General features: G+C 53.2%; 1 protein-coding gene and 1 non-coding gene across 4 annotated transcripts in view; both read left to right on the top strand.

Annotated features, from left to right (window-relative positions):
* The window catches only part of LOC125113773 (multidrug and toxin extrusion protein 1-like), an 83,597-nt gene that overhangs the window by 27,698 nt on the left and 33,518 nt on the right, over window positions 1-22,381 (top strand). For 2 of the 3 annotated variants that reach the window (XM_047756696.1, XM_047756699.1), the window contains exon 1: window positions 22,031-22,203. The exons of the other annotated variant lie outside the window; for it this stretch is intronic. In XM_047756696.1, the coding sequence (XP_047612652.1) occupies window positions 22,066-22,203 (138 nt within the window). In that variant the 5' untranslated portion in view covers window positions 22,031-22,065. Of the gene's footprint in view, window positions 1-22,030; window positions 22,204-22,381 lie in introns of those variants that run through there. 3 annotated transcript variants of the gene reach the window in all.
* On the top strand, window positions 4,884-4,955 carry TRNAW-CCA (transfer RNA tryptophan (anticodon CCA)). Its single transcript has one exon. It is a non-coding gene; the product is annotated as a tRNA-Trp (tRNA).

The following is a 22,381-nucleotide window of genomic DNA, read 5'->3' as shown; positions in this document are numbered from 1 at the left end:
CTGTCATTCAACTCATTCAAATGCAGGGATTCTGGAGCTGGCAGCCCCAGCCCCTGACGTTGGCGCCTGTGGTAGGTGACAGCCTCCGGTCTCTCCTTTAAAGGGTTCTCTTCCCCTCCTCCACCTCCGGGCAGCAGATTTTAAAGACGGGGGACCTGAGAAATGGTGGCAGCCTGAGATTGATCAGTCCAGGCCCTCACTTTCCCAAACCCGTGAAAGACCCCTAAACGGAAACCTTTTGAAAATCTCAGACTCAGCAGGAGGCATTTTGCACTATCTCCGTTCAGAGAGGCCAGATCAAAGAGGAGAGGCACACAGATGTCCTTGGTGCCTCGGAGGCCATGGTCCAAAGCCAGGCCTGGGTGCACAGGGACCTGCAGCGGCGGTTCTGACCCACCCACCCTGGGCTATGGGCCCCCACGCTCCTGGGAACCTCTGCTCGACGTGTGAGTTTTCACCCTTCGTCTTCAAGTTCCCAGATCCGTTCTCACTCACGTCCCCAGTCTGAGCCCACCATCCCTGCCCCGGGAGAGCGTCCGGTCCCCGGGCTGCCTTTGGCATCAGCAGAAATGGCCCGCGGGAGAGCTCCATGGCCTCAGGAACCCACAGCCCCTCTGGAAACATCCATCCAAGAAACTGCATTGAGACTATAGGAAATCAGGAGTTCCCGTTGTGGCTCAGCAAGGTACAAACCCGACTGGTATCCACAAGGACGCAGGCTGCCTTGCCAGCCTTGCCCAGTGGGTTATGGATCCTGTGTTGCCACAAGCTGTGGTGTAGGTCATAGATGGAGCTCGGATCCGGTGTTGCCCTGGCTGTGGTGTAGGCTGGTAGCTGCAGCCCTGATTTGACCCCTCGCCTGGGAACTTCCATATGCTGCAGATGTGGCCCTAAAAAACATAAAAATTAAAAAAACGAGCGTATGGGAACTACGGTAGGGTCATGGCCTGTAGAGGAAACCAAAATGGAGCAAGAGGAACCGGGTCTCAGGAGTGGCGAGAAGTTTTGACAGGTGCAGGCAGCCTAACATTGCAGGAACGTCGGAACCTCAGAATTGGGCTTCGAACCCCGGGTCGCAGAGGTGCGGGGGTGCAGTTCTCCCTCTGGAGGGACCCCTGGGTTGGCTGGCCAGTGGTTGTCCTGAGGGAGATGGGAGCCCAAGGCCCCGGCCGGAACTTCTTGAAGCCTCTTGGGCGCCCGTAATTATTCCTGTTTTATTCTTAGGAACACGCCCCCTCAGAAAGAGGGGCTCTCAGCAGACAGGACAACAGATCAAGCGTTCACAGTCTCTCTGCGAAAATGCAGGCGTCCTTATGCTGCCAAGATGCGAGTGGAAGCCCAAAGCTGAAAAATCCCTCCGGAAATTTAAAAAAAAAAAAAAAACCCACCAGCAAAGGCTCCTCAAAGGGAGTTATTTCGAGAATGAGGAAGAATGGAGAACAGTGCACAGGGACTGCTGTTGGGCTGCAGTCCGCGTCCTCACCGGCCCATCGCTGGCTCCCACGGGCGGCGTCCTCGCCCAGCTGTGGGCGGGAGATCGAGCCTGGACTCCGGACGGAGACCCGAGGATTTGTTGGACGGGACCTCTTTCAAGGGAAAGGCGAAGGCCCTGGAGGACCCCCCGGCCCCCCGTAGGGCAGAGAGGACAGGGGGAGGAGGCTGTCCCTGGCAGGGGGCGTGACATTACCAAGGGGGGGTGTGGGGGACAGGGGGCTGCTGGAAGGAACGCAGCTGGCCTAAGAGCCAGTGCTTCCTGCTGATTAGAGAACATGCTGGAGCCGTCCCTTCCGAGGGCTGGGACGGTCGGCTGGGGGCCGGGCTGCTCGCGAGGCGCTGGCTGCTTGAACTTTCAGATTCAGAAGAGAGGCAGTCATGCCCATAAGGTGAGGGTGAGGCAGGGGATGAAGGACCATATAAGTTGCCTCCCATGGTGCCAGGGACACAGTAGGGCTTTGTAAAAAGTCATCGGCAATATTGCAAAGATCTGAGTTTCCAGACCACTCAGCTCGGGTGGATGAGATACTTTGGGGTCATGACCCCCCATGTCCTCAGCCATCGGATAACACAAGGTCACACTGGCCAGTCCGGGCCCGCAGTTGGGGTGATTTGGTTGGATCTCATCACAGCCGAATCAGAGGAGAGCAATACATATTAGAGAGGAGAGGAGTTCCCTGGTGGCTCTGAGGGTTGAGGACCCAATATTGTCTGAACCTGCTGCGGCGAGGGTTCGATCCCTGGCCTGGGAACGTCCACATGCTGTGGGTGCAGCAACTAAAGTTTAAAAAGCAGAGGAGAGAGAGAAGCAACGTCGAGTGGAGACAGGAGCTGTGCCATCTGGCCTCCGTGAACATTAATTAGCAGCAGGCTGCAGCTGGAGTCTCAGCCCACTGCGCCCTGGCGGGAACTCCCGTCTTTATTTTTCACGGAGACATTCTTGATTTCTGGTCACTGCAGCCTGTTCTTTCCTGGTGAAGGCAGATGGGCAGGGTGAGCCGTAGGCCTCACGCAGGCGGTCTTAGTTACCATACACTTCGGTTAAATTGCGTCTAAGCCAGAGTGGCTTCCCCACTCCTCGGTATAGGAAGACTTTCTGTTATCCTCAGATCTGCTGAGGCCAGAGGCGTCCTGATCTTCCTTCACAGGCTGTGACTGCCCTTTCTTGTCAATCAACCAGGAGGCCACAGCTCGGAGGAGACCTGTCCTCAGCCTGGGGCTCTGGATTACCCAGCATGGCTCTCAGTATTTCCAACTGCAGTTCGGGTTTGATCCCTGGCCCTGGAACTTCCATATGCCACAGGCGCAGCCAAAAGCTGCTATTATTATGTTTTTGGTCTTTTTGTCTTCTAAGGGCCTCACCCATTGCATATAGAGGTTCCCAGGCTAGGGGTCCAATCAGAGCTGCAGCCACCAGCCTACACCACAGCCACACAGGATCTGAGCCACATCTGTGACCTACCCCACAGCTCACGGCAACGCTGGATCCTTAACCCACTGAGTGAGGCCAGGGATCGAACCCCCATCCTCGTGGGTGCTCGTCAGGTTTGCTCACCGCTGAGCCATGACGGGAACTCCCAAGAAATTAATTTTTTAAGAAATTGATGCAAAAAAAAAAAACCATGATGAACAAGGTATCAAAATTTTGAGTAAGAGGACTTGACCTGCACAGCTGCATGGCTGCCTCACCCCTGCAGCCTTGTGCGCAGTGGGCGCCTCCACCCTGTCTGCACCGACCTCTTTAATCCCTTGGTCCCAGTCCTGATGCACCTCACACCTTGTGTGGGGGCACGGCGGTGCCAGGATTAAAAGCCGGGTTTTGCTTCCACTGCTGGGACGTGTGTGTATCCAAAGCTCTGAGCAGGGTTTCAGGAGCATCTCTGGTCTTTTCTTGGGGGCGAGGCATTCCTTGCTGTGGACTCTACCCCGGACCTCCGTGGAGAGGCTCTCAGCGCTTGGCTGTGCAGCGAGTGCCAGAGGGTTTCAGCCGGGAGAAGGGGGGAATGTGTGGTCAGCCCGAACCAAGCCTCAGTTGGTTCCCACCGCTCTCCCCCCCACTCCCCACCCCCGCCCCCATCAGGGTCCACTTCACCCCTTGGGCTACCAAAAGCCGAAAGGAGGTGACTGGTCTCTGGCACCTAGGAATCTGGACATGGAATCAGAAATCATAAACTGGGCTGGCTGGCTGGCTGTCCCCACCGGGGCCCGTGGAGCCTTGGCCTGACGGCCCTGGGGTGAATCCCAAATGCCTGCAGGTGTCACACTTGGCCACAAACACAAGCTGCCAGAGTCCTTCCTCGGGAGACAAGGAGGGCTCTCAGCTCCCCCCAAAAGGGGTGGTGAGCGCCCCCCACCCCAGCCCCAGCTTCCCGGGAGCACAGACACAGCTCCTCTTCCTCGGCAAAGGCTGGGCCTTGCCTTCTTCTCCAAAGAACACCAAGCTTGTGCCTGCTGTGTTTATTGAGCTGACTGATGCTTCCTGTCCTTAGACCGGGGGAGGGCTTTCTTGCTCAGTAGCTTTTTAAGACCGTATTTACTCGTGTATTGAATAGCTGTATCGTTCTCATTTAATAAAATCGTCCCTGTCCAAAAGCAGGGACTTAGGACTCCCAAGAGGTGGGCAATGAGCCCTTTAAAATGATGCTGTAAAATATCTTAACTGAAATATGCGGACTCTCGAGTGACAAGTGAGAACATTAACAAGATGTTTGGGCAATAGCCTCTCAGCAACGCATTCGAAGTGACTGGGAGGGCGGCGCTCAGCTCACGTTGTCTTTCTGGATCTGGACGCTGGATACACACAGGCGTTCGCACTTTGTGAAGACGCACGGCTGCTTTTCTGGATGTGTGCTGTGAGTTCACTGAAAGTTCAATGGCCTTTGGGATGTAGATGCGGCCGGGAAAGAGCTGCAGGAGGCAATACAGTACATCGCAGCAGTAGCCGTGGTTTTGTCTGGATGGTGGATGGTCAAAGATTCTAATTTTCTTCCAGACCCCGCTCTGACTTTGCTCAAAGACAATGCTTACTCTTACAGTTTAGAAATCATTTCTAAATCAATTTCCTAAGCTTCAGTTAAAAATACGAATACAATGAGCTGATTTGCTGAGTGAAAGGACAAAGTTGTTGCCTTTCGCAAGCTCGCTTATTAAGCCCTAAGTTTCTCCGCGATGGGCGACCCCACCCCTTTGCGGGTTTGGGGTCACTGGAGGGAGCCGGGTCCCCCAAGCTCCGCCCCGCCCCCGTCCCGGGGTCGCGCAGGCGCCGAGCGGGCCGGGCGCCTCCCTCGGGGAAGGGCGGGCGACGCGGACGAAGTTCCTCTGTCTCCCAGGCCGCGCGCCGGCGCCGCCTCAACGAAGCCTTTAGCTAAGCGGACGCACTCACTTGGTGTGACCTCGTGGCGCAATGGTAGCGCGTCTGACTCCAGATCAGAAGGTTGCGTGTTCAAGTCACGTCGGGGTCAAGTTGGCTTTTTTTCCTCCCAAGTGCAGGGGGCCGAACGATGGCCCTAAAGCCGGGATTTGGCCTCGCGCAAGGTTGTTATCCTCCGACAGAACTGAAAACGCGCTCATTTTCCTTCTGAACTCGCGACTCGACCGGGGACAGGCAGGGGGCGGTGCCTCGGGGCTGCCCCGCCCCTCGCCCCCCGCCCGTCTCTCCCGTCTCCCCGCCCCGCGAGCCCCGCCCGTCGGGGGACGTTCTCCCGCCAGAAGGTGGACCCGGGTCCGGGAAGCGGGGCGCCTTCCACATGTGTCCCCGCGAGCCATGCCCCCTCCCCACGCGTCGCGGGTCCCGCCGCTCGTGAGGCTGGAAGTCCGCGTCCGCAAGTTGGTCCGCAGGTCGAACCCGCACCGGGCGCGTGGATGACGCGCCGTGCAGCTCCTACTTCCCTGCGGCCCTCAGAGCTGCGCCCCCCGAGGTGACCAATGCCCCGGGGCACTTGGGGACCGGCAGCAGCTCTGCGCAGCCCCGAGGCCCCGAGATCGTCCCGGGAGGTGGGATAGGGCTTCCCCGCGATGTGGAGCAGCCGGCAAAGCCCGCTTCTGCCCGATCGTACAGGTCCTGAGCCCACGGTCGCCGGGCACGAGGACCGGCCCTGTGCCCAGGTGGGCAGGAGAGCCGGCCAAAAAGAACTTTGCAGTCTTCAATGCTGCGCGGTTAGCATCCGCGGCTGCAGACTAGGAGCCGGTCGGCTGAGCCCGGCGGGGCGGAAGGGCACGGGCCTAGCAAGCACCTCTGTGCCCTCGGAGAAGTCCCGAAGGGAAGCACGAAGGGGTGGCAGGGGGCACCGGCGTCCGGGGAGATTTGAGGCGGGGGCGAGCCTCTGCATCCGGGGTGGGGTGGGGTGGGGGGGAGCGGGGAGAGCAGGCCCAGGAGTGGCCAGTAGAACCACAGTCCTGGACGAGAACCGCACCGAGCCAGAGCGAACATAATTTGGGAGTCAAGCCTTTTCAGGGGGTGCTGCTGCGTGAAAGGAAGGATATTTATTTATTTTTCTGACCTTTTAAAAATTATAGTTGGTGTGCAGAGTTGTGCGGACCTCTGCTGTACCGCAAAGTGGTTCCGTCACACGTGTGTGTGTGTGTGTGTGTGTGTGTGTAGATCTATATATATGCACACTCTTTTTTTCATGGCACTTTCCATCACGGTCTGTCTCAGGGTCCTGGATATAATTCCCCTGTGCTGTGTTCTCTGGTTGTTTGACCCTAAAGGGAAGATATTTACTCACCAGAGGCCACGAAGTGGGTTAAAATGTAGGGTAATCTCCAAAGCAGCAGAGCTAATTGGTTGATGATGCAAACAGAACAGGTAATGATATGAAGATTTGACTAATTAACCACGTTGATCAGACGGACGCAGAACTTTGCGTAGGATAATTAGAGAGTGATGCTCTCGCGTCCCATGGAACAGTGGGAAAACACAATCGCCTTCTAGGCTATAAAGGAAAGAGCGAATTTCAAAGCGTATGTATTATTCAGGCCATTTTCGCTGAGCACATTCCGGTTACATAATAAGCTTATTCAAATGAGGATATTTGAGAACTATTCCAAGTTAGTCCATAGGTCAAAGACACTTAGACAGTTTTTAAAAAGGAGGTGTAGGTATAGGCTCAGCGGTTAACAATCCCGGCTAGGATCTGTGACGATGCAGGTTCGATCCCTGGCCTCGCTCAGTGGGTGAAGGATCCGGCGTTGCCGTGAGCTGTGGGGTAGGTCGCAGTGGTGGCTCTGACCTCATGTGGCTGTGGCTGTGGTGCAGGCCGGCGGCTGTCTCTCCAACTCGACCCCTAGCTTGGGAACCTCCAGGTGCTGCAAGTGCGGCCCTAAAAGAAAAAAAAAAACAAGGTGTAGACATTGCAAAGGAGGAAATAAAACTCTCATTAGTTGCAGAAGATATGATTGCATAGAAAACCTAAAAGAGCTGAAATTTATTAAAAAGAAAGGAAGTCAGAAAGGTAGCGAGATACAAAAGTAATGGTACAGAAACTGTTTTAATAAAATCCACCAATGACGAGTTAGAAGGAATACGTTTGCAAGAGGGCAGAGATGGGACCAAACGTTGCACATGCATTTTTTTTATAATGTTTTGATTTTTTGCCGCAATATGAGTATGTTACCTAATCCCAAACAGTCCCTAACGCCACTGAATGTCGTACCTTCGCAGGGACACTTGGTTGTGGATGGTTTGTGAGGGCAGGGTGTTGGGCTGGCGGGAAGGGCAGACAATAAATAGTGTCAGGGGCTGAAGGACCCAGGACACCTGAAGGGTCAGGCAGAGAAGGTTCTGGAACAAAATCTCTGACAGAGGTGTCTAAGGGCTCTGGGATGGGATGCCCTGGTGGTGGCTTGTGTGAGGATGGGTGGAGGCCCCCGTGGGACCCCGTGGGTGACTTCTGTATGTCGTGGATGTGACCCATCGTCCCTGACCCTGTTCCAATGCGGCTTCTCTCCTGGGTCTCCCGTGTGTGTCTGCATTTATAGCCCCTGTGTCTGACCCAGTGTATGACCCCCCCCCCATGTGACACCGCTGTGCACTGGTCACGTGACCCTTGCCGTCTGGCTTCCAACCAGCTGGCTGGTACAGGGCAGGAAGGAAGCAGAAGGTGTGGACATGAGACCAGCAAAGGCTCTTCACATTGACCTGGGGCGGGGGCTCGGCCTCCGGCATGTGCACTTGGCAGCCACTCAGAGGCAGGTGGAGGCGGGGAGGCGTCTGTGGGCCGGAGTGGAGGCTTGGGGAGGCCCTGGTGAAGGCCATTATCCTGGAAATCTGGAGGCTGATCGGAAATGGGGCGTGCATGGGATGGGTCAGGGGGCGTGTTTGCCTTTCTCTGAGGTCCTGAGGTGGAAGCAGGGACAAAAATTAGGGAAGCTGTCCGTTACTGATCAAGGCTTGGAGGAGTTCCCGTCATGGCTCAGTGGTTAGCGAATCCGACTAGGAACCGTGAGGTTGAAGGTTTGAAGCCTGGCCTTGCTCAGTGGGTTAAGGATCTGGCGTTGCTGTGGCTGTCGTGTAGGCCAGTGGCTACAGCTCCGATTGGACCCCTAACCTGGGACCCTCCATATGCCCTTGAAAAGGCAAAGAGACAAAGAAAAAAAAAATGGCTTGGACACATGGGGGGTCATTGTAATTGGCGTTATTGTTCAGCTTCCCGGATTGTTGCTGGAGGCGGCAGCCTGCTTCCTGGACTGGTGGTTGCAGACGACAGGTTGGTTTCCTGGGCTGGTTACTGCAGAGTGTGGGTTGGGTTCTATTTTATTTGATTTATTTTTATTTTTGCTTTTTAGGGCCACACCTGCAGCAGATGGAGGTTCCCAGGCTAGGGGTTGAATTGGAGCTGTAGTTGCTGGCCTGTCCCACAGCCACAGCAACACCAGATCCCAGCCACATCTGTGACCTACACAACTGCAGGCAAAGTTGGATCCTTAACCCACCGAGTGAGGCCGGGGATAGAACTCGCATCTTCATGGATACCAGTCGGGTTCATTGCCTCTGAGCCATGCCGAGAACTCCTAGGTCTATTTACATTGGTCTGACTGTCATTCATATGTATATTCAGTCTCTCAAAGGGTGTGAATTCCCCAGCTGCCTCCCTACATCAGTGAAACTGCAGCCCGGACAAGGGTTCACAGTTCCTGACAAGTGACTCCATCCCTGGGCCTTCTGTCCCCAAGTGCTGGGGCCATGCCTCCCCCAGGTCTGCAGGCTCCAGGGTGGCAAAGCCCAGGGCACTGCACCTTCCAGGACCCGGGGCAGGATCTGTGTGCTGAGGCTGATGCTGCTGCAGGGCCAGGACTCTCAAGAGGACGCAGGCTGCATCCTGCTCCTTGGCCGCAGGGAGGTGCCGTGAGAGCTTGGGCATCAGAACCTGCCTCCCAGTAGGCTGAGTTCAAGTCACCAAGCTGAGAGAGTTCAGCAGCCTGTGTGTTTTTTCTCTCTCTCTCTTTTCTTTTTTTGTCTTCTTGGCTTGTGGAGTCCCTGGGCCAGGGATCAGATCTGAGCCACAGCTGTTTAACCCACTGTGTTGGGCCGGGGATCAAACCTGCATCCCAGTGCTCAGAGGCACCACGGATCCCCTTGCACCACTCCTCCTTCTGTGAAGAATAACGGCCAGGCGTTCCCATCGTGGCTCAGTGGTTAAGGAACCATGAGGTTGCGGGTTCAATCCCTGGCCTCGATCAGTGGGCCAAGGACCCGGCATTGCTGCGAGCTGTGGCGTGGTGTACGTCGTAGACCAGGCTCAGATCCTGCATGGCTGTAGCTGCGGTGTCGGCTGTGGCTCCAATTCGACCCCTAGTCTGGGAACCTCCCTGTGCCATGGGCGCGGCCCTAAAAAGACCAAAAGAAAAAAAAAGAAAGGAAAAGGTCAGTGTCACCACCTGGAGTGGGAGGGCCTGGATCTTCACGTACCTCCGAATAAAAGAACTGAGTGAGTGAGTTTGCCGAGAGTGCTTCAAACGGGGCCTGGCTCTGTGGTTCGCATACCTTCTTAACGTCGGTACTATTTCCAAGGCTAGAACCCCCTGTTAGGTGAATGAGTAAGAGCAGATGGCCTAGGTCCAGCCCTAGGCGTCTTCTGCCGCCTCTCTGACCCAGTGACTCTGGGCCCTGGGGACGGGTCCTTCAAATCCCTGACCTGTTCCTCCTCCTGGGCAGCCGCGGGCATCCTGGCTCCGGCGAGGCGCGCAGGCGGGGATCCTGACCGCCCTGGGGACCAGAACCAAGAGGCCGCAGAAACGCAGCTCGCCAGCAGAGGGCGCCAGAGGCAAAGCCAACAAAAGCGGGACCGTGAATTCGGAACCTCTTTTCCCTCTAAGGTGAGACGTGCGTGCTGAGCCTTTTTGTCTGAGCGCCTTTCAAAGGATGTCCGGAAAACGGCGTAACCCTCGCATGTTGTCCAGTGGTCACCTAACCCCTTATGTAAGCGTTGCGAGGGCTGGCATGACGGAAATAGTAACATGTTAAAATAAAACGTTACATCATTGTTTTAAATATAAACTGCAAGGTATAAGCGCCACCGTGAGTTGATCTTAGGAGGGATTTAAAAATACAAGGACGAGCTTCTCTTTAATAGATGTTTTGCATGTCTCCTTTTTCTCTTTGTAGTTCCATTCCCTCCCCCCATGCATTTATGGTAACATATTTTTAGGCTGAAAATCTTTATTTACGTACACTCTGCCATAGGTCTGGCCACAAAGACACAAATACAGGTTGTAAGACATTAGTACAAATGTCTCATTTCCTGAGATCTCAGAGGCCTGAAGTGTTGATTTTTCTGTGCGATTGATGTTACTAATTAATTAGTGTAATTATGAATAACCGATGAATTAATATCATTAATATTAGCACAGCGCTGATACGAACTAGACAAATATACTGAGTTTTGATCCAGTAATTTGAAATGTCCTCTTGGCACTTCAGAAATCTTCACAGAAACAATTTACATTTTTAGTAAGCCATGTAAACACAGTTTGAATGTGGGGAAATTAAAATATTTGAAAACCAATAAATAAATAAATTAATTAATTAATTAAACATTTGAAAACCACCTAATTGTTTTTATTAAAGTTTAGTGGATTTACAATGTTGCGTTAATGTCTGCTATACAGCAAAGCCATTCTGGCACAAATATATTCTTTTTAGTATTTTTTTTTTTCATTATGGTTTATCCCAGGATACTGAGTATAGTCCCCTGTGCTATACGGCTTCACATTAGGACCTTATTATTCCTAATTGTTTTTGTTTTTGTTTGCTTTTTAGGGCTGCACCGGAGGCATCTGGAGGTTCCCAGGCTAGGGGTCGAATTGGAGCCGCAGCTGCCGGCCTCCACCACAGCCACAGCCAAGCAGGATCCGAGCCGGGTCTGCGACCTACCCCCACAGTTCAGGGCAACGCCGGATCCTTAACCCACTGAGGGAGGCCAGGGATCGAACCCGCAACCTCATGGTTTCTAGTCGGAGTCGTTTCTGCTGTGCCACAGTGGGAACTCCCCTAATTGTTTTTTAATTTTGAAAAATAGTGATGGTTGGGAATTGAATGCAGGTTGGATCCCTGCTTTTTGAAGGTGCTATGGGATGCGTGGTCTTAGACGCTTTGAAGTGGCATGAAACCTGTGTGTCCTGACATTAGGTATATTTCCGTTCAAATCCTGGTTGGATTTTGTTGCTTCTGTACAGGCTTCAGTTTTCTTATCTGTGAATGATAATTAGAGGGAATAACAGTTCCTGCCTGCCTGCCTGCCTGTGTTCCTCCCTCTTTCTTTCCCTTTTTTCTTTCCTTCCTTCTTCTTTTCTTCCTTTCTTTCCTGGAACCAAATGGGATAATTTGTTGTAGGAGCTGATGGGCGTCTCTGATGGGCGTGAGTCTCGTGGGGATGCTGGCCAGTGGACAGTGTTGTTTTTCTACTTCGCTTGGTCTCAGGGCCATGCCCTGAGGACACCCTGGATACTGTATGGCCCATATCCAGTGTGAACCCTGGAATCTTCCCTCCAGCCCTGCTGCTGGCAGTGTGGTCCTCAGACCACGTGGCGATGTGGGAGGAGGCGCGGACCCTCCGTGTCCTCTCCCGCCCCTCGCCCTGTGCCGCCCTCCCCGCTGGCTGTTCCTGAGTTCTTTCCTTTTGTCACCACACACAGGGTTGTGTGGCCGACACACAGGGAGGCCAGCCGAGCGGGGATGTCGGAATTGTGCCGCAGAGAAAGGGTGGCTGCAGGTCTGGGCGAGGGGCGCGCGGGGCGAGGGCCAGGGCAGGCGGGCGGCTCCCGCTCAAAACCCCAACGTCCCCGACGGTTTTCGTAGATGGTTTTATAGGCAAAGTCGGGGCCAAGGGGCGCAGGTGTGTGGCTTTCTTCTGATTGGCTGGTGGGGAGGTCACGGGGCTCCCAAGCAGTGCCCACCAGCCTTGGGGGCAGAAGAACTCAAAGATAATAGGACGTAGATTCCTTGAGGAGGAACCGGGACCCTGTCCCTGTCCCTGTCCCCGATCAGCAACCCTTGGAATCTGCTCTCTTGAACAGATTGAGTGAAGGCGAGTGAAGCCTCTTTCCTGCAAACGAGGAACAGGGGACGCAGAGGGGACTTGCTCCCAGGAGGGCACCACGGGGTCCTGGTCTGTTTCACTTTTATGATAAACTGGTGCGCAGTGTGTAAACTGTCTGAGTTCTCTGAGCCACTCTAGCAAACCGGTTGGACCCCAGAAGGGGTTATTGGAATTTACAATCCATAGATTCCAATCTGTAGCCTGTGGGTCAGAAGCGCAGGTGACCGCCTGACGGGCCATGGGTGTCCGAGGGAGGAGGGGCAGCCTCGTGGGCCTGAACCCCTAACCTGTGGGCTCGGACACCATCTCCGGGTGGACGGTGTCCGTGGAGTGGAAGGTCCCCCAGCTGGTGCCAAAGGGTTGTTTGGTGGCAGGGAGCCCTCCCCCACCCCCGCCGCCACCAGAGTCCAGAAGCCCTTGTCGTGTGATTAATGTTCCTGGGGAGAGAGTCGGATGGGCTAAGGGATCGAAAATGCTTCCAGCACTGCCCCCGGATAATCCCCACGTCCTGAAAGGTCCCTGCCCCCATGTCTTAGATTTCCTTTCGGGGCCGATGGAGCCCTGAGCCCTCGGCAACACCTCACACACGTGGCTCAGAGACGCTTGAGATTTGAGTCTTTGTGATTCTTACAAAAAACAGTCCCTCGGAGGACTCCAAGTTGCCATTCTTAGCTGCACAGAACTTTCCAGAATGGAGGACGGGATACTCTGTCTCCGCTGGGGGATGCTGTGTCTTAAGCCTCTTCTGTCTTCCCCCAGGCTGGTGCAAAAGCCCGCCCCCCTCAGCTCTCTTTAACCACGTGCTAAAGATGCAGTGGGCGTGGAATTTATGTTTCATGAGAACGAATCCTTCGTCTGTTGTAGACTTTAATTTCCTTAATCTATAGATCCTTGGACTCTTTAGAAATAAGACTGACACACTGCCTACTGCGCTAAGGAGGCAACTTCTTGGCCTTTATTAAAAAAAAAATTCAATATTGTGTTAGTTTCAGGTGTACAGCAAAGTGATTCAGTTATACATATATGTGCATGTATATATATATATTTTTTTGTTGTTGTTGTTGTTGTGGCTATTTCTTGGGCCGCTCCTGCGGCATATGGAGGTTCCCAGGCTAGGGGTCGAATCGGAGCTGTAGCCACCGGCCTACGCCAGAGCCACAGCAATGCGGGATCCGAGCCGCGTCTGCAACCTACACCACAGCTCACGGCAACGCCGGATCGTTAACCCACTGAGCAAGGGCAGGGACCGAACCTGCAACCTCATGGTTCCTAGTTGGATTCGTTAACCACTGCGCCACAACGGGAACTCCTGTATTTTTAATTCCATTCCATTGTAGCTTATTATAAGATCTTGAATCTAGTTCCCTGTGCTGTAGGGAAATCCTTGGTACCCATCAATTTTATAAATGGTGCCGTGCGTCTGCTAATTCCCACAGCCCCATTTATCCCTCCGACCCTTCCCCTTCAGTATCCGTAAATTTGTTTTCTGGGTCTCTTTTTGTAAATATGTTCATTTGTACTATTTTTTAGATTGCACATATAAATACTATGGTATGATATTTGTCTTTGGCTTACTTGACTTTGTCTGGTCATCTCTAGGTCCATCCATGTTGCTACAAATGGTATTATTTCATTTTTTACGGCTGAGTAGTATTCCATGGTATAATTGTACCACGTCTTGTTTATCCATTCATCCGTGGATGGACCTTTGCTTCCATGTCTTGGCTATTGTGAGTAGGGCTGCTGTGAACATCAGGGTGCATGTAGCTTTTTGATCTTTTCTGGATATAGGCCCAGGAGTGGGATTGCTGGATCATATGGTAGTTCTGTTTTTAGCTTTTTAAGGAACCTCCGTACTGTGTTCCATAGTGGCTGCACCAATTTACATTCCCACCAACAGTGTAGGAGGCTTCGGTTTTCTCTGTCCCCTCCCCAGCATTTGTTATTTGTAGACTTTTTTGGGTCTTTTTAGGGCTGCACCTGTGGCGTATGGAAGTTCCCAGGCTAGGGGTTGAATCCAACCTGCAGCTGCTGGCCTACCCCACAGCCACTGCAGCATGGGATCCGAGTCCATCCCTGACCTACACCACAGCTCACGGCCATGCCAGATCCTTTAGCCCACTGAGCGAGGCCAGGGGTGGAACCTGCATCCTCATGGATACTAGTGGGGCTCGTTACCACTGAGCCACAGCGGGAACTTCCTGTTATCTGCAGACCTTTTGATGGCAGCCGTTCTAACTGGTGTGAGGTCATACTTTATTGTAGTTTTGATTTGTATTTCTCTAATAATTAGCAATGATGAGCATATTTGCATGGACCTATTGGCCGTCTGTGTATCTTTGAAGAAACACCTATTTAGGCCTTCTGCCCATTTTTGGATTGGGCTGCGTGATTTTGTTAGTGAGATGTACGAGCTGTTTGGCTATTTTGGAAATTAGCCCTTGTCGGTTGCATCATGTGCAGACATTTTTTCCCATTCTGTAGGCTGTCTTTTCATTCTGTTTATGGTTTCCCTTTGCTGTGCAAAAGCGTGTAAGTGTGATTAGGTCTCATTTATTTTTCACTTTTTTATTTTAGTCTTTTTAGGGCCACACCTGTGGCATATGGAAGTTCCCAGGCTAGGGGTTGAATGGGAGCGGCAGCTGCCAGCCTACACCACAGCCACAGCCATGCAGGATCCAAGCCACATCTGCATGCTACACCACTGCTCATGGCAATGCAGGCTCTTCAACCCACTGAGCAAGGCCAGGGATCGAACCTGCATCCTCATGGATACTAGTCAGATTGGTTACCACTGAGCCACTGTGGGAACTCCCCATTTATTTATTTATTTTTGCTTTTATTTCTATGGCCTAGGGAGACTGACCTAAGCAAACCTTCATGCGGTTGACGTCAGAGAGTGTTTTGCCTGTGTTCTCTTCTAGGAGTTTTATGGTGTCATGTTTTGTATTTGGGTCTTTAAGCCATTTGGAGTTTATTTTTGTGCGTGGTGTGAGGGTGTGTTCTAATGTCATTGGTTGACATGCTGCCGTCCAGCCTTCCCAGCCCCATTTGCTGAAGAGACTGTCTTTTCTCTGTCGTATGTTCTCGCCTCCTTTGTTGTGAATTAATCGACTGTAGGTGTGTAGGTTTATATCTGGGCTCTGAATTCTGTTCCATTGACCCATGTGACCATTTTTCGTGCCAACACCACACTGTTTTGATGACTGTAGCTTTGTAGTATCATCCGAAGTCTGAGAAGGTTATGCCTCCAGCTCTGATGGTTTTTCCTCAGGATTGCTTCGGCATGGATTCTTGGCCGTTAAAATCACAAGTTCGTTGAAAGAAATTAAGAGAGTAGGTTGCAACTCAGAGACTAGTAGTACATTCTTGTAAGACACACATTCTGCAAAGGATTTGTACTCAGCATATATAAAGACATCCTATAATCCATAAGAAAAACAGGCAACATGTAGCTCATCTAATAGAGAAAGATGCAAAAGATGTGAATGCACTTTAAAAAGAATACACTCGAACAGCCGAAAAATATCTGAAACGACGACCAACCTTATTAGCAAATGGACATTTGCTGCACTGCCAGTGGGTGTGTCTGTGCGGCGGGTTATGTGGTATCATCACAATTAGGTAGAACAGTCGTGATCGATGAACAACCTGCAACCACGTGTCGATCGAGGCAGACGAACCCCTGCATTGAGATAACAAGGGGAGAAAGAAGTCAGACCCCAAACACGTGTGCTCTGTAAATCCTGTTGGCATAAGTAGAAAACGGGAAACCAAATCTATGCTTATCTTGGTTTCCTAGGGCTGTTGTAGCAAATTGCCACAACCTTGATGACTTTGTTGTTGGTGGTGGTTTTTTTTTTTTTTTTTGGTCTTTCTGCCTTTTCTAGGGCTGCTCCTGCGGCATATGGAGATTCCCAGGCTAGGGGTCGAATTGGAGCTGTAGCCACCAGCCTACGCCAGAGCCACAGCAACGTGGGATCCGAGCCACGTCTGCGACCTACACTCCAGCTCACGGCCACGCCGGATCCTTAACGCACTGAGTGAGGCCAGGGATCGAACCCACAACCTCATGGTTCCTAGTCCGATTTGTTAACCACTGGGTCACTACGGGAGCTCCTTGACGTCTTTGAATAAAAGAAGTTCACAGTGGTTAACGAATCCCGCTATTATCCATGAAGATGCAGGTTCCATCCCTGGCCTCGCTCAGTGGATTAAGGATCAGCGTCGCCATGAGCTGGGGTGTAGGTCGCAGATGCGGCTCAGATCTGGTGGAGGCCGGCAGCTATGGCTCTGATTCGACCTCTGGCCTGGGAACCTCCATATGCCGCGGGTGTGGCCCTAAAAAGACAAAAGACAAACAAACAAACAAACAAACAAGTCCATTCTCTTATAGTCTGGAAACCAGGAGTCCGAAGTCAGAGTGAACTTATGGCTGCCCTCTCTGAGACCATCACTGCCTTTTCCCGCTGCTGGGGCTCTGGGCTGCCCATGGCCAGGGGCTCCCCATGGCCTTGGGCTGCCCGTAGCTCATGGCCACCTCCCTCCAGTCTCGGCCTCCACTGCACAGGGCCTTCTGCTCTGCATCCGTGCCTTCCCCTCCTCTGTCCCTGCACAGACTTGTCACTGGACTTGGGCCTCACCCAGCGGACCCAGAACGGTCTCCCCTCCAGATTCTTAATTACATCTACAAAGCCTTCGTTTCCAAATAAGCTGACCGTCCCCTGTTCTGGAGACCGGGGCCTGGCTCTGTCTGGTGGAAGGCCACCGTTCAGCCCACCACTGTGCAGCTGAAAGCCGAGACCAGGCTCTTATTGGGGAGATTACTGACAGGCCACAGGGGCTTTGGCGGAGGGAATGGTCTGGGTACCGTTGCACAGGTGCGTCCGCGCTGTAGAAATTCATCAAACTCCGGGCCCATGCTCTCCACACTTTGATTCATGTATGTTGAGCTACAATGATTTTTTTTTTCTTTTTTTGGCCACAGCCATGGCACGTACAAGTTCCTGGGCCAGGGATCGAACCTGCATCACAGCAGTGACCCAAGCCACAGCAGCGACAAAGCCAGGTCCTTAAGCCACTGAGCCACCAGGGAACTCTGACTTTTTTTTAATAATTCAGAAGGATTGGTAAAAAATGCTTACAGGCTGCCACTCTTGCCCAAGCCTTACTGAAGGGGAGATGGCTTTTCTGGGTCCCCCCCCCCCATAACTAACTTCCCACCCTTCACACCCTCTTGTGTCTTTAGTGGAGGATGGAATTTCAGGTAAGGGCTTTGGTCCTTGGGTGACTTGCTCAGTTTTCCTGGGTCTCTCCCATGTGTACAGGCTCTTAAACTCCTGGTCATCTGTCTCATGTCAGTTTAACTCTTAGATCAGCCAGAGAACCTCCAAGGGTCCAGCACAATGTCTTTCTCCCCGACTCAGGGGGGTTTATTCCAGGAATCAGTGGCGGTTACAGGTTAGGAAAGTGACCGTGCACTTCCTGCCCTAAAAGAAAGGATGCTGCAAAAAAAAAAAAAAAGTATGATAAAAGTCAACTTCAATACATAATTTAAAAAAAAAATCTCTTAGCCCAAAAAATTTTTTAAAAAATGCGGAGTTTCCCCTGTGGCACAGCAGAATTGGTGCCATCTCTACAGCTGGCGCTTACTTAGATAACAGTTGTGGCTTGGATCTGATCCCTGGCCCGGGAACTCCCTATGCTTCAGGGAGGCCAAATTAATAAATAAGTTTTTAAAAATCTCGTAGCAAGTTAAGAGCCACATATGAATGTGATAATGACTGCTTATCAAAACTCCTTAGTAAAATCAGCAAATTGCAGAGGAGGCGAATCGAGCTGATTGGACTTGAAGAGTGAGTGGTTCTTTTGGTTGTTGCCGGTTTTGTCTTGTTTTGGTTTTTGCTTCTTTAGGGCTGAACCCATAGCGTATGGAAGTTCCCAGATGAGGGGTCGCATCAGAGCTGCCAGCTGCCCGCCTCCACCGCAGCCACAGCAATGCGGGATCTGAGCCACGTCTGCGACCTACAGTGCAGCTCTTGGCCATGCCGGAGCCTTTAACCCACCAAGCCCGGCCAGGGAACAAACCCCCCTCCTCATAGATACCAGGCAGGTTCTTAACAGCAGGAACTCCCAAGAGTCAGTGTTTTAATGAGGCGCATTCTTTCCGAATAAATCTGCAGATAAAATGCAAGGTCAGTCAAACCCCAACAGCTGCAAGCTGAGCAGGCTGTTCCCCAGCCCCAGATGAGGTCACCCTTCCCTTCTCCGTGGAGTCCAGTGCCTGTCACATCCACGACAGTCTCACGTGGGACAGGGTCCCTGGGCAAGACCGCCTTCTTGGCTGCCTGCTCTTCCCTTGGTCTAAATGTCTGGTCTTAGGCTAACTGTATATTGGTTTAAAACTAATTATTGGGGAGCTCTCGCTGTGGTGCAACGGGACTGGGGGCAACCTTGGGAGTGCAGGGACCCGGATTCGATCCCCGGCCTGGTGCAGTTGGGGTAAGGATCCAGTGTTGCTGAAGCTGCGGCCTATGCTGAGACTGCGGCTGGGATCTGATCCCTGGCCTGGGAGCTCTGTATGCCACGGGGTGGCCAAAGTGAAAAACAAAACAAAACTAATTATCAGCCAACAGAACTCTCTCCCCACTACCTTCTCTGAAAAAGTTTTTTTCTGCATCTCTGCCTGTTTACACTCTCACAGGCACTTATAATCACTATTAAGAATTTTTAAAGTGTGAATTGTTTTGGAGGGGACTAAACCCCAATCTATTCATTGCAAAAGACTGGTCTCTTCAAGATCATGTACTTCTAGGAGTTCCCTGGTGGCCTAGTGGTTAAGGATTTGACCTTGTCACGGCTGGGGCTCAGCTCACGGCTGGGGCTCAGGTTTGATCCCTGGCCTGGGACCTTCTGCATGCTGCAGGTGCGGCCAAAAAAAAAAAAAATCATGTATGTGTTTCTAATTAAAATATTTTCTCAAATTCATAAATGGATATCACATATATTTCACATTAAGATTCTTCTCCAGCAGTTTTGAGGATCCGCCCCAGCACAGAAATGCCTGTGCTCTGGCTGGAGTGCGTTTTGCTTTGATTCTTTTAATCCAGTGGCTGAAAACTGAAGAACATCCCAGCACACAGACCGGCGAACAGTTTCGTATGCATGCTGTTCCCTATGCAGAGTAAGCCCCAGAAGACACGTACAAGCCCCAGGAGTTGCTTTGCAGGTGGAAAAGCGTTCCTCACGCCCCCAGCCTGTTCCGCTGGCTTTGCTGCCATCACATGTGACTCCCTGGAGGGCCTTTTCTAGCCATTTGCCTGCACTTGGAGGGGGTGCTCCGGTTCTTGCTAAACAGTAACTTCCAGGCGCTGAACTGCCACTAATGTACCATTACCGACTGAGGTCCCTGCTTCGATCGCATTTCCTTAGTTCTTGCCTAAGGTCCCTTTTCTGTCCCCAGATCGACTCAGGCTCCACGTTTCCTTTTGTCCTCCTGTCTCCTTAGGCTGCTCTTGGCTGTGACAGTTTCTCACCGTGTCCTTGGTTTTGCTGACCTTGGCAGTTTTGAGGGGTACCGGTCAGGTGTTTGTACAGAATGTGCTTCAATTGGGATTTGCCTCATGTTTTTCTTTTTCTTCTTTATCTTCTTCTTTTTTTTTTTTTTTGTCTTTTTAGGGCAGCACCTTTGGCATAGGGAAGTTCCCTTCACCACGGCCACAGCAACACGGGATCCAAGCCGCATCTGTGACCCACACCACAGCTCGCAGCAATGCTGGATCCTTAACCCACTAAGTGAGGCCAAGGATTGAACCCGCTTCCGAATGGATACTAGTCGGGTTCGTTACTGCTGAGCCATGGCAGGAACTCCTGCCTGATTCTGATATTTTCCCTATGATTAGACAGGGGGCGGGGAGGTTTTGGGGAAGGAAGGACCTCGGCGGGTCAAAGTACCGTCTTTATTACATCATGTCAAAGGTCCTCAGTTGAATAGGGTCCCCTTCCCCAAATCCACGTCCACCTGGAGCCTCAGCATGTGACCTTATTTGGAAGCAGGGTCTTTGCAGATGTGATGAGGTTAAGGTGAGGTCGCATGGGTTGGTGGGTCAGATCCAATGCTTGGTGTCCTTATAGGAAGAGAAAACAGGGACACCAAAGCAGACACACAAGGAGGCCATGTGACGGCAGGGGTGTTTATCTGCGGCTGTTGTGAAAGCGGTTTCTCCTTCCACTATTCTTGTATATGGTATCACCAGTCCAGAGGGCTGATAGTATCGATTGGAGGACTTAGGTGTAGCAACGTGATGAAACCCCTTTAGGTAATCCTGTGAGCTCTTTTCCCCGTGTAATTTCTTTGGAGATTGTCTGGAATTACAACTGTGAGCACGGCTTTGGTCTCTTCTTTCTCACTGTGTACGCGTGACATTTCGCTTTCATGTCTTATTGCGTTGGCTGGCACTCCAGGAGAGGATTAGCGAGGAGCAGCGATTGGAGATCTAGGGTACATCCCAGGATTTCTGTCTGTCGGGATCCTATGTGTAGTTCTGGTGGCATGATTCCCGGTGACAGACACCCAGCCCTTCTGGTACAGAGCTGAACACAAGGTCTGGGGCTATTTCCCTGACTGTTCCGAAGGTGGGCAGGAAACCTACACAGAGCCAGCCAATTTTTTTTTTTTTTTGCTATTTCTTGGGCTGCTCCCGTGGCATATGGAGGTTCCCAGGCTAGGGGTCCAATCGGAGCTGTAGCCACCGGCCTACGCCAGAGCCACAGCAACTTGGGATCCGAGCTGCGTCTGCAACCTACACCACAGCTCACGGCAACGCCAGATCGTTAATCCACTGAGCAAGGGCAGGGACCGAACCTGCAACCTCATGGTTCCTAGTCGGATTCGTTAACCACTGCGCCACGACGGGAACTCCAGAGCCAGCCAATTTTTCTCCCTGTTTTTTGTTTGGAACTAAGGAGAAGCGGGGAGAATCTTATTATCTGTATTACAGGGTGGGAAAGATGGGGTGAGGGTTGGGGGAGGCCCTCCTGAACAAGCAAAGAGAAGCTGCCTACAGAGAAAGAACGGGTGAGGAGAAAACAGAGGATACGGGAGAGGAGGGCAGGGGAGGGAGCTGGACACTCAGGACCTGGTTTAAAGTCCCCGAAGCCAAGCTTGTGGGTTATGTGAGGCTCCCCAGATTTATGCCTTCCTGTTTCTTTGCTAATGTTGGGTCCCTTACAAGAGAAGGAACTTTGAGGGTTACTGAAATATTCCTTGCGCCGGTAACCCACCATTTGTTAGACAGATATTGGGCACCAGGCTGAGAGCACGTGGTCCACCTGTACCGTCTCACTGAATCCTCACCACAGCGGGCGGGTGTAGATACGATTTCGAGTGTACAGGTGGGAAAGCTGAGACTCTAAGGGGCCAGCACGTTGCCCGCACTCTCGGGGTGGGGGTGGGGGTGGGGGTGGGACGCGGCAGGTGTCTCGCACGTTTGCTGACCGCGCACAGCCTCCTGTGCTCCCCATCGGGCTGATGGATAAACAACCCAAGATGAGCAACCGTGAACCGCCGCCCTTGGAAATGCGGCCTTGCTGCTCCCTCCCGGGAGAGTCGACGTTCCTTCGTGGGAGAAGAGGGGTACACACATTCCGAGGCCGTCTCCAAGGCTGCGTGCGGGGCGCGCGCCCTCGGAGCCAAGGGGTGTGTCGGCGCCGGCCGGCCGTGCGCCCAGCCAGCGCCCTTGGCCGCAGGGCTTCCCCCGCGCACTTGCAGCCCCTGAGCCCCGGGGGGAGGCGCAGAGCCGACGAGCCCGGCGCCTAAGGCTCCGAGGACCCAGCCCCCGCGCGACGCTTTCCGCCTCTTTCCAGAGCTTCGGGACTTTGCCTCCGAGGCCGGAGGTCGGCGGGCCTCGGCGAGCGGCGCGGGCGGCCCGGGCGTTGCGGCGGTGCCGCGGGGGCCCAAGGTCGCGGGCGGCGGGCGACCCGGGGCGGGGACTGGAGCGCGGAGGCCCTGCCTTCCACGCGGCCGCCTGCGCACATGGAGGCGGCCGAGGAGACGTCCGCGCCCGGGCGGGGAGGCCCGGCGCCCGGCCCCGAGCGCCGTGCGCTTTGCAGCCTGCCGTCGGCCGCCCTCCGCCGGGAGCTGCGGGCGCTCCTGTTCCTGGCGGGCCCCGCGGTGAGTAGGGGACCTCGGCCGGGGGCCGGGGATCGGGGGGCGCAGAGCGGGCCGGCGGGCGGGCGGGCGGGCGCGGGCCACGGTCCCCGGAGCCCAGAGGCGGGCGGTCCCTGAGCCTCCGCGTGCACAGCTGGAGCGCAGGGACCGGCCACCTCCAGGCTCCCGCCCCGGCACCTTC

This window comes from Phacochoerus africanus, chromosome 14 (assembly GCF_016906955.1).
Source record: "Phacochoerus africanus isolate WHEZ1 chromosome 14, ROS_Pafr_v1, whole genome shotgun sequence".
Classification (NCBI taxonomy): domain Eukaryota; kingdom Metazoa; phylum Chordata; class Mammalia; order Artiodactyla; family Suidae; genus Phacochoerus; species Phacochoerus africanus.
The sequence above is the reverse complement of the archived record's forward strand: the minus strand, read 5'-3'. Positions and strand labels throughout refer to the sequence as shown.